A 14,914-nucleotide genomic window follows, 5' to 3' on the forward strand; every position below is an offset into this window, starting at 1 on the left:
CCTGCCACCTCTGGCACAGATGGGAGTGAAGAAGGCACTCGGGTCCAAGGACTGAAGCCACCGGGAGCAGTGAGAGAGCCTCAAGATCCTGCGACTCAAGGCTTTGGACACCACCGTTGGGACTCAGAAGAAACCAGAAGGGAATGATTAATTACAGATTTAGAAATAACGTGGCATGTTTTGTTTTGTTTTTTGGAGATTTCTGTTGAGATTCTATCTGCAGTCCTTTCCCAGAATGCTGCATTCTTAGGCAATGATTGATCCTAAGTAACAAATGTTTGTTTTCTCTAAGAGGCCTAGGATGGGCAGCAAGAGATGTTAGGGGTCTCAGAGAGGGAAGGCTGAAAGGGAGGGGAGGTCTTATCAGGAGAATGAAGGATGTGGAATCACTGTGGCCTGCGTGTCCATAAAGACAGCCTCGACCTGAACGGTTAAGTCATGCCGTGGGAAATGGACCTGTTCTTCCCAAAGGCTTCCTGTCAGCTGTGTCTCTAGGGGTCTAGACCTGGAGTCCTTGGACTCTCATTCTCATGTAGCATTCTCAAGGAAAATTCACTCTTTGTTGCAGTTTCTACTTGGCAACTTATCATCCGTTTGCTCAACATATCCAAAAGGCATTTTGCAAAAGATAAGTGTTTGTGGTGGTCTCTCTCTCTCTCTCTCCCCGTGTGTGTGTGTGTGACATGAACAACATATAGACAATTTTCCTTTTTCCCTCCCTCCTCCACTATGAACGGGCTGGACTGGAGCGACCTTAAATGCTGACCCCAGCCCATCATCTCTCCAGAGTGCTGGTGCTACTGGGGAAGGTAGGTTGTTCCTGTGAAGGAAAAATTAAATGTGAGAGATTGAAAATTCAAACATTAAAATAAAGGATTTTTATTGCAATAGAAATAAAATATATCCACTGTGAATTAATGAAGCCTATTGGCTGCTTCATGGCACATGATCACTTTATCCCTGAATTTTAGGTCCTCCTGGGTAGAGAAGGTAGGTGTTTGATGTATGAGTTTCTCAGGGCTCCTGTGACAAATTATTGCAAAACTGGTAGCTTGAAACAACAGAAACTCATTGTCTCACAGTTCTGAAGGCCAGAAATCCGAAATCAAGGCGTTGATAGGGATGTGGGACCTCTGGAGGCTCTAGGAGAATTCTTCTTGCCTTTTCCAGCTTCTGTGGTCTCAGATGGCCCTGGGCTGATGGCTGAGTCTCTTTAACCCCTTCACATGGCCTCCTCCCATGTGTGGCTCTGTCAGAAGTCAGACAGAAAACTGGCTCCGATTCTCTTTACTTCATTCTGTGCTCTAGGAGCAAACTTGGAGATCTCCTTCAAAATCAAAGCTCACTCTCCTCTTTTAATGACTCTTGTAAGGATACCTGTGATTTCATTTTGGGCCCACGTCAATAATCCAGGATCTTTTCTTCCCCTCAAGATCTTTAACTCTGTCGCAATTTTTGTCATGTAAGGTAACACGTAGATTCTGAGGTTAGGATGTGGATGTGTCTTTGATGCCACCATCCAGACTACTACACCAGGTAATTTTTTTTCTCTGTTTGGTCTATTGCAGAATGGGCTTTACTGTACAAAAAATTTGTTGCTTTCTAAATTTCATGAGTTTTCAAGTTTTCCTTCCATTTCTTCCCTTTGACTCACATTGACTTCTTCCTTGATGATTAATCTTATGTTATGAATATACACTGCCACTCTCTCAGATGCCTTAAAAACTTATAGTGATTCTGATCTTGTTAAAATTCCAAATTTGTGTTTACAAGAACATACCAGCTTGAGTCCAGTTTACATCTTTAAAAGTCTGAGTAAACTTCTCTGTGACTAGTACATTAGTATAATTAGCAAGAAACTGGCCCTGACTCTCCTTAATTTACTTCATCACCCAGGAACAAACTTTAACATCTGCTTCAAAATTAGAGCTTATTTCCATCTTTCGATGACTTCTGTAGGCCCTTCTGAGTGCTAGGGCAGGTCTCCCTGCACTGCAGGCATGACGTGTGCTGCTGTTTTTGTTTTCCTCAAGGTCATCAGGAGAAACAAATTGGAAAATGTGTTGAATCATTTCTGCTCTTTCAAGATTACTTTCTTTTTATTTTTTTAATTTAGTGAGAAGAGAGGAGGCAGAGACAGACTCCTACATGCACCCCGACTGGGGTCCACTAGGCAAGCCCACTAGAGGGTGATGCTCTGCCCATCAGCAACCAAGCTATTCTTAGTGCCTGAGGCAGAGGCTGTGGAGCCATCCTCAGTGCCTGGGGTCAACTTGCTTTAATCCAGCCATGGCTGCAGAAGGGGATGAGAGAGGAAGAAGGAGAGAGAAAGAGAAAAGGGAGGAGGAGGAGTGGAGAAGCAGATGGATGTTTCTCTTGTATGCCCTGACTGGGAATCAAACCTGGGACATCAACATGCCTGGCCAACGCTCTACCACTAAGCCAACCAGCCAGGGCCAGAATTACCTTCATTTTAAAGTCATTGACTCTTTCTCTATCTATGTTAAACAATGGCTTTACTTTTTATTCAGAGAAATCTGATTAAAATAAGATTTCATCTCTTATTTCGTACAAGTTGTACAAAGGAGTTTCTAATTGGTACTTTTCAGGGAAGTTACTGCCTATAGAGTACTTAGAAATCCTAGGCTATTATAAAAATAAAAGAAAATCTTGAAGAGTATTCTCTTCTCCCTGAGGTTTACATATTCAGAGGTAAGGAGAAAAAAGGCTTTCCCATTCTTATCTTTCTAACTAGCTTGAAAAGAGTCTTGTTCTGCACCTTGAATACAGGACATGCATGAGTTAGCTCTGGGAGTAAAAGCTTGACTTTTCTTTACACATCTTGGTTAATCAAAGATTAGAAACAGAGTCCCAGATCTGGGAAGAACTGGTTTTCAGAGCAGCAGCCTTGGCCCCAGTCCTTTCTCCACAAGTTTGTTTGTTTGTTTTTAACTTCATCCTATTTGCAGGACATGGAGGTGGAGGAGTAGGTTAGGAGATTGTTTCCAGAAGACCCCTGAGAAAATGAAAGGATCAGGAACACACCCAGAAGTGACATTCATCCCTCTGACCCCGAGAAGCTCAGAGCACTAGCTGGGTAGGAGGGGAGTGATGAGGTTGGTGGTCAGAGAAAGAGTGGATACAAGTTCACAGGCCTGCGTAGGGTGCAGCAGGAGTGAGCCCCTGTGTATCCCGTGGGGAGCAAACGGGCCTGGAAACCAAGAAGGAGGAAAAGGAAGACCTGCAAGGTTTGCTGACTCTGAGAAGAGACACCCCTTTCTTCCACTCGGCCTCTGCCTTGCTTCGTTCTTGGGCATACAGCCCATTCTACTTTATTTCATCCAGCGGGCCTGACTACAGAGAAGGGGGTACAACAAGGGCCTAAGAATGCTGCCTGCTTTCTCCCTGCGTGCTGCCATGTGTAGGTCAGATCACCTCCCTGTCCTGGCCAGTCATTGCCAGAGAGCTATGAGACATCGTGCAGTGGTTCCAGGATCCTCCTTCCTCTTCATCTCACAGCCACCCAGAGCTCACATGGGAGATGCAATTTTCATTCCCCCCATGTCAAGATTTTTGCCAACTGTGAGAGTAACAGATGGAATAAGGAAGAAGTCACAGTTTCAGCTCTTGGCACCAGCTCAGGGGCAGTGCGCTAGAATCAGTGGTTGCGGGGTTGAAGGAGACTTAGAGTGAGGGCGTGTCCAGAGGCAAGATGTCTGTCCTATGGCCTTTGGACAGGTTAAATTGTTCAGTAGGCCTAAGCTTCCACTTGTTTGCATGTATCATGATTTTTAAGGTCTGTGACAGTTTCAGCAAATGAACTATATAAATAGCAAAACAAACAAAGCCTTTCTTGTTTATTTTCAAGGAAGCATTTTCTATTTTCTCTCCAATACAACTAAATTCCTTCCCACTGCTAGTTCCTTTCATGTCCTAAAATAGTGGTTTTTATTTTTGAAGATCAACGAATGATTCAGTTTGACTGGAACATGGACAGGGAACATGAAAGCCATCAACAAGGAAGTGTGACCTGGAAGGGAGGCTGGAGGGACAGACCACTCGTGTACTTGTGCATGAGGAGCCACTGACCTGGGTACCATGGTTAAGAGGACATCTCTTCCCGCCCACTCTCCCCCCCACACACACTGCTCTCTGTAGTGTGCTCAGGATACTTGAGCATTCCTTAGCTAAGTGTCCCCAAAGGCTGTGTGGACTCTTCCCCAGATACAGTAGAGCACACTGTTTGTGTCGCTCTGTGTCCTAGGGGTGACCAAGGGCAGTTGTTTGCAGGAGTAGGGATATGGACAAGAAGACTGGAGTGTCCACAGGACACAGGAGCCTAGGCTGAGGCTCCTGATAATCATGAGGCAGCTAAGGGTTCGATGAGAACAAAGGCAGCTGCAGACTTCTGTGGTGGCCACATTCCAGCCAGCACCCCAAGGAGTCTGAGAAATCTATACAAATATATAGTCTCTCTGAAGTGGCAGCATTAAACAGCGACAAGAATGAAGTAAGGGAGTGAGGAGACAGTAGCATTCCAGCACAGGTACCTGAAATAGCAACAGGGAAGTCCTGGTGGCTAGGGATGAAGTTGTACATATGCAGGAGGAGTTGATCTGGTCAGAGCTTTGTAGACCAGGATAAGGATTTATATTCGAAGATGCAGGAAGAGTTGATCAGGTCAGACCTGTGTAGATCAGGATAAAAATTTTTATTTTAAGAATGTTGGAAAGTCATTACAGAGTTCCAAGCAGGGAAATAACACCATCTGATTTACTTTTTAATTGTTTGCCTGTAGAACAGCAAGGCTGGAAACAGGAGGACAATTAGGTAGGATGTTACTTCCAAATTCTTTGTTTTCTACTTTTTAAAATTTATTTTTAAAAATTATTTCATTTTTAAAATTATGTTAGAATATATACAATATAAAATTTATCATTTTAACCATTTTTAAGTGGGCAGTTCAGTGGCATTAAATAAGTTCACATTGTTATGCAACTATCACCATCTCCAGAACTTTCTTACAAGACTAAAACTCCATACCTATTCAACAGTAGTTTCTGATTCCCCCTCCCTTCAGCCCTTGGTAACCACCCTTCAACTTTCTGTGGCTATAGTTGACTACTCTAGATACCTCATATGAGTGCAATCATACAGTATTTGTCTTTTTGTGGTTGGCTTATTTCATGTAAAGGATCATCCATGTTATAGTATATGTAAGAATTTCCTCCCTTTTTATGATAAATAGTAGTCTGTGGTATGTATATTCCACATTTTGTTTATCCATTCATCCATCAGTGGACACTTGGGTTGCTTCCACCTTTTGGTTATTGTGAATAATGCTACTATTAACAAGGGTGTGTAAATATCTCTTCAAGACCCTGCTTTAAAGTCTTTGGAGAATTTACTAAGAAGTGGAATTGTTGGATCATATGGCTATCTTATTTTTAATTTTTGAAAAAACCACTATACTATTTTACAGAGTGGTTGTAACATTTCACATTCCTAACTCAGTGCACAAGGGTCCAATATCTCTATGTCCTTGACAACACTTCTTACTGTCTGTTGATTTTTGTTGGTTTGTTTTTGTTTTTGTAATAGCCATGCCAATGGCTATAAAGTAGTGTATCATGGTTTTGATTTGCACTTCCCTACTGATTAATGTTGTTGAGTATCTTTTCATGTGCTTATTGGCCATTTGTATATTTTCTTTGGAGGAATGTTTATTCAAGTCTTTTCTCATTTTTATATTGGGTTGTTTGTTTTTGTTGAGTTGTAGGAGTTTTGTCTTCTGGATATTAATCACTTATCAGATTTACAAATACATTCTTCCCATTCTGTGGATTGCCTTTTTACCCTGTTGGTAGTGCCTTTGATGCACAAAAGTTTTGAATTTTGGTGAATTCCAATTTGTCTTTTATTCTTTTAAAGCCTGTGCCTTTGATGTAATATCTAAGACATTATTGCCAGTCATGAAGCTTTCTCCCTATTTTCTTCCAAACAGTTTTAGTTTTTTATAGTTTTAGCTCTTATGTTTAGGTCTTTGATCTGTTTTGAGTTAGTTTTTGTATATATTGTTAGGTAAGAGTCCAACTTCATTTTTTTGCATGTGGATATTGAGTTTTCCCAGAATCATTTGTTGAAAATGCTAACTTTTTCCATGAATGTTCTTAGCACCCCTGTCAAAAATTATTTGACCATATACATGAAGATTTATTGCTGGGCTATCTATCTACTTCATTAGGGTGTATATCTGTCTTTATAACCAGACTACATTGTTTTGATTATTGTAGTTTTACTGTAGGTTTTGAAATCAGAAAGTATCAGTCTTTTAACTTTGTTCTTCTTTTTCAAGACTATTTTGGCTATTCAGGGTCCCTTTAGACTCCACAGGAATTTTAGGATATATTTTTCTGTTTCTGAAAAATAATCATTGGCATTTTAATAGAGATTGTGCTGATTATGCATTTGGGTTTAGGTAGTATTGTTATATTAATAATATTAAGTCTTCTAATCCATGAACATGAAATGTCTTTATTTATTTATGTCTTTTTAAATTTCAGTAATGTTTTGTAGTTGTCAGTGTACAAGTCTTTTACCTCTTTAGTTAATTCCTAAGTATTTTATTTTTTTGATGTTGCTGTAATTGGAATTGTTTTCTGTTAGTGTATAGAAATATAACTGATTTTTGTGTGTTGATTTTGTATTCTGCAACTCCACTAACAGGTTGTGTGTGTGTCTGTGTGTGTGTGTGTGTGTGTGTAATAGTTAGGGTTTTTTACATATAAGAGTTTTTATCTGCAAACATACATAATTTTACTTTTCTTTCCAATTTAGGTGCTTTTTATTTCTTGCCTAATGTTACTGCATTCTACCTTAGAAATTATTAAGATTTTAATGGGAATGGGGACGTGAGAAATGGTTGAATTTGGGACATATTCTGCAGGAAGAACAAATGGAATTGTGGGAGAATGAGAGAAATTAAGGATGACTTCTCATTTTATAGACAGATTAATGGGTAAATCATTGCCATTTGATTATATAGTACTAATGGAGGAAGGTACATTTTGGAGGGGAAGAGAAAAGCTGTTTTGGCCATAGATGTGTAACCGGAGAAGATCTGAGTCCCTGGGGCTTGTCCCTCCTTGGTTCTTGTTACCCTCATGAGAAAAAATTTTGGCGAGAGACAGGGTGCAGCGTTCAAACCAAACAAGCAATTTATTAAGCAAAGCTATACACTTGGCACAAGGCATAAACAGGCAAACTCAGCTAGTCTGAGCACCCAGCCTCTTGGGGTCTTCAGAGTTATATACTCTTAGCTTCAAGCCTTTGCTTCCCTGTTACCGAGGCAAGTTGGCAGGGTTTCAAGGTTTCTTTTACAGTATTTCTTATAGCTATTGGGACAGCTGGTTATCTCATTTTGTCCAGTCTCAGGCCTGCTGACTCTCACATTCAGTGGGTGAGATAACCCCCCTTTATTCCCCATTCTGTTTTCCTGCCCTGATAATTGTCTGTGCAGCCTAACAGATGATGATAATGTAGATATAGATAAGAAAATATGGTCAGAAGATGGACTTTGGGGTCAAGCTCACATTTAGAAAAGGTGTTGGAAGAAGATGCACCAGAAAGAAAGGCAAAGAGAAAGCAGCCCACAGTATAGAAAAAGAACCAGGAGAATCGGAAAAACGAGGAGAAAAAGTTTGAAGAAAATGTCATTGGTTAATTGTATAACCACTTGGGGAAAGAAGATGAGGACTAAGAAAGAACCTTTATATGAACAAGGAAGCAGTCGTTGGTAACCTTCCAAAGAGCACTTTCTCAGAATGGGTAAGGTCTCCACCTGAGAGCAAGTAAGTTGAAAAAGCAAGTGGGTGAAGGAAAGGGCTCTAAACAGATTGAAAGTGCCGCACACTTAAGACTCAAGTGTTGATGTTACTGTTGTCGTGGAGACAAAACCCAGGAGACCTAAAAGGCACTTAGCACCCCTGACCCTAGCCCATCACATCCCCTTGATTTATTGAAAAAGGATGCTGATAAAAACTGTCATTGGAGAGTCAGAGCTAATCTAATAGGTTTCTTCCTGTTAGATGTAGTTCCTAACTGGGAACCTTTCCCCTCTGGAGAAAGAAGCCCTCACCAACACCCACACCAAGTTTCTATAAAGCATGGATGGCCCGCTGACAAAAATATTCCTTATTCTCTTGCCATTGGCTGACACCATTCATAAAATGTAATTTGCTGTTTTGCTTCTCTTCTAAAGGAGCAAGCTGAATGACTTGCAGGAGAAAGACAAGAGAGAGAAAAGAGACAGAGGCCAAGGCAGCTAAGAAACTTCAGGTGAGCATTTTTATCTGTGCTTTAATTCATTGTTGAGAGTTGTGCCTTTTGATCACTTCATACGTAATCAAAAGAATAATTTTGAAAAGTAGGTATTTTTGTTTGACTATAAATATTACTTTTTTTTTTTTTTTTTTACCATATACATAGTAGTTAAAAAAATATTAGGAAAGTACAAAAGAGAAGGAAACCAAAACTACAGATGACACAGCCTCTATTGATGTTTGAGGGGTGGGGGAGACTTTTGCTTTTACATTCTTTTTTGTGTGTCTGTGTATAACTTTAGTTTGGTTTTCATACTTGTGTTTCTATAGTATGGATATATTTATATTTATTTTTTCCATTACAGCATAATTTTTTTCTATGTGCCATAAATTCTTGAGAGTCACAATTTAAAATTGCTGAATAATATTGCATTAAGGAAATTTACTATACCTTTATTTTTGGCTGTATGTCATCGTTCCTATTTTTCATAGATGAGTCATTTTATTCTGGAAGATGTATTTTTTTTTTTCATTCAGGGTCTTATTTTTGGTGGAGAGAAGAGTTTAAATTAGAGAACGTAGATTTCATTGTTTTTACTGGGAGGCACAATGCGGGGGAAAGACTGTGTGAGAGGATATGTTTATCATGTGTTTGTTACCCCTTTGGGGTCTCGATCAGTGGTTCTTGACTGTAGCTGCATGTTCAACCTCATCCTGAGGAGATTAGAAAAGTAGTTCTAGAAAAAGTAAAACTTAACTTTTGAAGATGAGCCATTTATCAGTAGTAATATATTGCTCTTCTTTTTTCCAAAAATTTCCCAGGTGGTTCTAATGAGTGGCCAACATAACTGACCTAAGTCACTTGAAATATTTTCCTATCTCTGACATATACTTGGCAGTAATACATATCAAGGGAAAGAGAGGTACGATTTCATGCAAGACACTTAAGTCTCTATTTTAATACTGTACTAATAATGCAAAAGTAACTTGTGGGAAACATAAGACTTCTAGAAATTTCTATCATCCATCTTGACCACATAAATTGTTGAGATTAGAATCTTCTTGAGAGTTTTAAGTTACTAATGATTTAAATAAATATATCTGTTTCTAGTGCATTTGTGATTGAAAGTTAGAGACATTGAGGCTCCAGAATGTTCTAAATGTGTCAACATTTAGCCCAGCATGTTACTATTCTGCCTCTTTACCCATCTAGGGCCTAAGATGCACCCACATCATCTAAGTAACACCTGCTCAGGAGGAAAGCTGCTATATTTTTGCAGTGAAACTCACTGGTATATGCCAGGATCATCATGGAATCTAAAAAAATCTTATGTGTATTCATTCTAGACTCAAGGGGACTCTTCTTGCTTTTTATGTTTTTCTTGCACACCAGACATCTGAGAAGTCCCTCAAGGCTAAGCCTGGAAGATGGAAGTCTAACAAGGGCTTGGCTTGTGGAGTTATCCAGTGAGCTCTGGTTAATGCAACAGCCAAGGCTAGATAACGCAGAGAAAGGCAAGCATTTGCCAGATTGCTCAGCTTTGCTATAGAGCCTTATCAAATCCCAGTTGGAACCCCCAGCGCTGTCTCTATGCTTTTCTTGGGGTGCTACCCTCTGCCTTCTTTGTATTGGAGTTACTTATGTGAAGGCTTATCCTTTTACTGGACAAAGATGCCTGAGGATGGCGTCCTCGCAGAAAACCCAGTACATGGGCTCCATTCAGAATATATGGGAAAGTGTAAATAACTCATCAATGAATGTGGACTTTAGTTAACAGATTTTGTTTATCTCTGTTGATCCTGTTAACCTCTTTCTAATAACTGACCCATGGAGAAAATGATACTACCTTTGACAATATTTAAAAGACAACTTTTCCTATTAGATTGATGACTTGGTAGCAGTATGAATTCACACCTGTGACAAAGAAAGTAATAGAGGCCTAATCAGTTGGAGCCAAAGAATCCCAAAGTTGGAAATGTCTTTAGGAAAAGCCAGGACCAGAGAGGAGAGGGGAGGGGAGGGGAGGGAGGAAAAGGCTAGGGGAGGGAAAGGAAAAGAAAGAGGGAGGAGGGAAGGGGAGGGAGGGGGCAAGGCAAGAGAGGAGCCTATTTGCTCTAGAAATTTAAAGATTACTTAAACTGGGAGAATTGGTAAGGATCCAGTCCACGGCTATTATTTCTACTGTACATTATATAAGACAAGAATTTTCTATCTTAAAAAATACAAAAAGTATGTCCCATGTAAGTATCGTCCTGTGAGGCTATAGAGAGAGTGTTTTACCTCATTGGCAGCCCCAGTACAGAAGGCACGACTGTCCACAGAGCACTTGGAGGCATTGCAGATTTCTCAAGGTAAGTTGATTTCTGCTTATTTTGAGCTTATCCTAATAATAACTTCAATCCCTAGTGAATTCTCTGAGAGATTTGAAGGCGGCTTTCCTTGTTAGCCATAACAAACACAAATTTCTACCAGGAACTTGTTAATAGAATGTCAGAAGACAATTGGCGACCCTCAGAGATATAAATAATGTCACTTCCTACAATGCTTATAATAGAGCACCATCTGAGTCACCTTTGTGGCTGCCCTCTTACTTCCATGTAGCCCTGTCCCCAGAACTTAGGTTTGAATTTCAGAGATGGAAAGTTGGGAAGAAAAGATGCACTAACATAATTTTGTTGCAGAAGATTACTGGGAATTTTTTTACCTTTTAAGGGAAATTGGTAAGGATCCAGTCCATGGCTATTATTTCTACTGTACATTAAAACACTCTCTCTATAGCCTCATAGGACGATACTTACATGGGACATAGTTTTTATATTTTTTAAGATAGAAAATTCTTGTCTTATGAGACATAAATGAGGGGTTGGATAATAGCTTCTTTAGTTCATTTACTGGTTGTGTTTCGAGCACATTTTTCTGCCACTACTTGGGCTAGGGCCTGGGGATACAGCAGTGGTCAAGGGGGATTCCATTCTTGTTGTCAGTGGGCAAACAGTCTGGAGGGTGGGGACGGACAGGAGCTAGCTGCTGACCCCGGGGGTGAATGCAAGGACAAGAAGCCAGGCTAAAGAGCAGGTGGAGCAGCAGCCAACCCAAACTGGAAGGGTCAAAGTAGGCTTTTCCTAGGAATAGTGATATCTATAAAGAAAGCTGAGGTTGGGTAAGAGATAGCCAGATAATGAACTGGAGCTCAGAGTGGATAGATGAGAGAAAGCCATATGTGTTTAGGGCATTGAAATAAGTTTCACAAGGCTGAAGTAGATTTTTCTGAGGGGAGTTCTGGTGAGAGAAGATGCTGTATGATGAGATCCAAATTGTGAAAAGCCTGGAATTGAACTTGATTTGGAGATGATGGTGGGGTTTAAGCAGGATAGTAGTCTGAAGTGCATCATGGGAAGGTCACTCTGGCCACCATGCAGGAAATGGATTGAGACCAGCAAGAGTGGATGCTCGGAGCCACTCAAGAAACCGTGTCTTCTGATGTGCAGGTGAGAGATGACAGCTGCAGTGGGAGAGCCCTGAGCTGGCCCGTGACAGAGGGCGGGGTCCGTGGACAATAGTGGGTAATGGAGTTAGGTCTGCCTCAGAGGAGACACCAGGCAGCAGGATGGGCTGGTAGACCCTTTGTTCTTGCCCTCTCCTCTTTAGGTTCAGATGCCCACTTCCCTCAGGCCACTGGTGGCTGCCTAGGGCATTTCCTGGACAATTTCCTGGTTTTCAAATTTTCCAGACATATAAAAACGATTCGCTCCTTATCTCTTTGTTTCTTACTATCCTCTGCATGTATTTATATTTTATATCCAGCATGCCAAAAGATTCTTTTTTTAATTTAAAATTATTTTTATTTATTTATTCATTTTAGAGGGGGGAAGAGAGAGAGAGAGAAAGAGAGAGATAGAGAGAGAAGGGGGGGAGGAACAGGAAGCTTCAACTCCCATATGTGCCTTGACTGGTCAATGCTTTATCCACTGCGCCACCACAGGTCAGGCCATGCCAAAAGATTCTTATGGAATCCCTTTCCTTGACCACAGACAAGGTTACGACAGGAATGATAATGCTTCGGAGCGTATGAAGCGCCAGGCTCAGTGCAGCAGTGTGGGCGGCCTCACCTGTGTGGCCTCCTCTGGCCCTCTCAGTAACACCAAGAGGGTGAGTCCTGCCAGTGCTCACACAGTTGGCAAGGGGTAGAGCCAGGATGTGGATCCTACTGAGATTTATTCACCAAGGGTTTTCATGATACCACAATACCCCTCTATCAGTCTAGGAAACATAGGATGTTTAACAAACTACCTTTGTGAATAATTACTTTGCTCTAATAAATGAATTTAGTGGTGTAATATAAAATGCCTAGGTATGAGGAAAGAGAGAGGGAGTTTTAATTTGCATAAGTGGGCTTTAGGGGAGCCTTTGAATCATGTCATTTAGTCACTGAGATTGTGGGTGGGGGAATCCTTGTGCTGTCACAGTTCCTGGGAAATATTGCAAGGAGTTGGGCAACGGCCTCCGAGAGAACACTTGCCGATTTTCTGTCTTTCTTCTTCCGTCTTTGGAATCAGAAGACTTGGGAATCAGAGCTCAAATGCAAATGATTCTGCAGCCTTACTAAGATCAGAAATTGGATTAACACTAGATACCTCCAATCCTCCTTAATACACTAATGAAGTACACTAAAAAACTGACAAAAATTTGTTGAAATACTTTTATAACATTAAAATCATAATCAGCATCATAGGCTCATACATCCTGTTAACAAGAAAGAACTGAGGAGAGTTATAAGAACCAGAGAGAAGGTAGCACAAAGTCAAAATAATGCTTTAAAAAATGAAGTTGTATATTCAAGTTCCTCTGCTTCCATGGTAAAAGTTTTCTGTGTGTTGAATATGAGTTTGTTTGTTCATTATGGTGGTTGAGTGTTAGTTGTTAGGATGACTGTGAAAGTAAGCTAGATTTTGGAGAATATTAGAGAGAGAAAGGGTGGGAAGAGGATGCCAGGGATAACACCATTCACCTCCCTCCTAGAGGCAAAGAGAGGCTCCCTCATGTGCCCAGATGACAACCTCCAGCTCCTGCTATCTCCCTGGGGATAAGTTGTTCTCTGGAGGCATTTGTTCTCTCAGAATAACATGGAAGAAATGAAATTGTGAAACAAGCCCAATTTTAAAGGTTAGTTACCCCCAAAATTGTCCATAGTCTATCAGCACCTTTCTGCACAGAGAAATTCTCAAGAAAGAAACTTCAGAGGAGAATGTGAAAACTATTAAATAGTTGGTCAAGTAAACAGCAAAATCTTCTCAGAGAAGGATGGAAAAAAGACAACTAATGCTAAACCATGAGTCCAACACTGATATTTAAAGGATCTGATATTTTGGCCACACAAGAACTTTCCAAATTGTTACTTTTTATCCATGCAGATCTTTGCCTTAAAGGTGTCTCTCCCAATACCTCTGTCTGGAGGAAGGTGCCTCTTCTTCCATCTGTCCATGTATTTTTGTGGTTGTGGGTGTCATTTTACCACACACTCTGTAGTCTGAACAAAGTTCTCCTTTGAGCAGAAGAACACCATAGCTGATGTGCACTGCATGTCCAGTCCACCCCCAAACTGGGCAATATTTCAAGAAGGCCCAGCAGCCTTTGGCAGGCAAAGAAGGCCCAGTGGCTGACATGGGCTCTCAGAAGTCAGGGAAAGTGCTAGAAAGAGAGGGAGGCAGACGCAAGCTGAAGGACACTCATGGGAAAAGTCATTGAAAAGGTGACAGCAGCAATGATTTCAAGAAAATGTTCTAATTAGAAAACAGTATCATTGAGCATGTCTGGTCTGTAGAACTAAAATGGGAAATCAAGTTAGAGACTATTAGAATCATTATGCCCATTTCACTGATAGGAAGATAAAGTCAGCTGCCCACAGTCATAGAACTAGCAAGTGCAGGAACCAGGACTCAGGTCCAGTTTTGGCTTCTACCTGCTGCCCTACTGCTATTCCCCTGTTTGACTGTCATGCCTTTCACTATTTATTTTATTTTATTTTTTGTATTTTTCTGAAGCAAGAAGCGGGGAGGCAGAGACAGATTCCCTCATGCGCCCAACCAGGATCCACCCAGCATGCCCACCAGGGGACAATGCTCTGCCTATCTGGGGCATTGCTCCATTGTAACCGAAGCTATTCTAGTGCCTGAGATGGAGGCCACAGAGCCATCCTCAGTGCCCGGCCAACTTTGCTCCAATGGAGCCTTGGCTGTGGGAGGGAAAGAGAGAGATAGAGAGAAAGGAGAGGGGGAAGGGCAGAGAAGCAGATGGGTGCTTCTCCTGTGTGCCCTGGCCGGGAATCCAACCCGGGACATCTACACGCCAGGCCGATGCTCTACTGCTGAGCCAACTGGCCAGGGACCATGTATTTTAAACCTGAAATTATCTCTGAGTCTTTGTTTTTATATTATTACTTAAGCCCTGAGATCCTGTTCACCTCTTTAATTATTTCTCTAAACCCTGCTTTGGGATTTAATCATAACAATTCACATCATGTGTGCTCACCTGTGTCAGATACATTCATTTTGCCACTTACAGATCAGAAAACTGATGCCCAGAGTAGATAAAC

The 14,914-nt window shown here is 41.0% G+C and overlaps 1 protein-coding gene across 5 annotated transcripts in view; it reads left to right on the plus strand.

The window, feature by feature from the left end:
• Window positions 1-8,259: 8,259 nt before the first annotated feature.
• The window catches only part of CYSLTR2 (cysteinyl leukotriene receptor 2), a 28,661-nt gene continuing 22,006 nt past the window's right edge, over window positions 8,260-14,914 (plus strand). Inside the window, exons 1-2 of one of the 5 annotated variants that reach the window (XM_066383721.1) lie at window positions 10,660-10,673; window positions 11,811-11,881. Coding sequence is in view for 1 of the 5 variants with exons in the window: in XM_066383720.1 (XP_066239817.1) it covers window positions 11,713-11,810 (98 nt within the window). In the remaining 4 variants the exon portion in view is untranslated. Of the gene's footprint in view, window positions 8,338-10,599; window positions 10,674-11,682; window positions 11,882-14,914 lie in introns of those variants that run through there. The other 4 variants (XM_066383723.1, XM_066383722.1, XM_066383724.1 and 1 more) reach the window with 4 other exon arrangements.

The sequence above is a fragment of the Saccopteryx leptura genome, chromosome 4 (assembly GCF_036850995.1).
Source record: "Saccopteryx leptura isolate mSacLep1 chromosome 4, mSacLep1_pri_phased_curated, whole genome shotgun sequence".
Taxonomy (NCBI): Eukaryota; Metazoa; Chordata; class Mammalia; order Chiroptera; family Emballonuridae; genus Saccopteryx; species Saccopteryx leptura.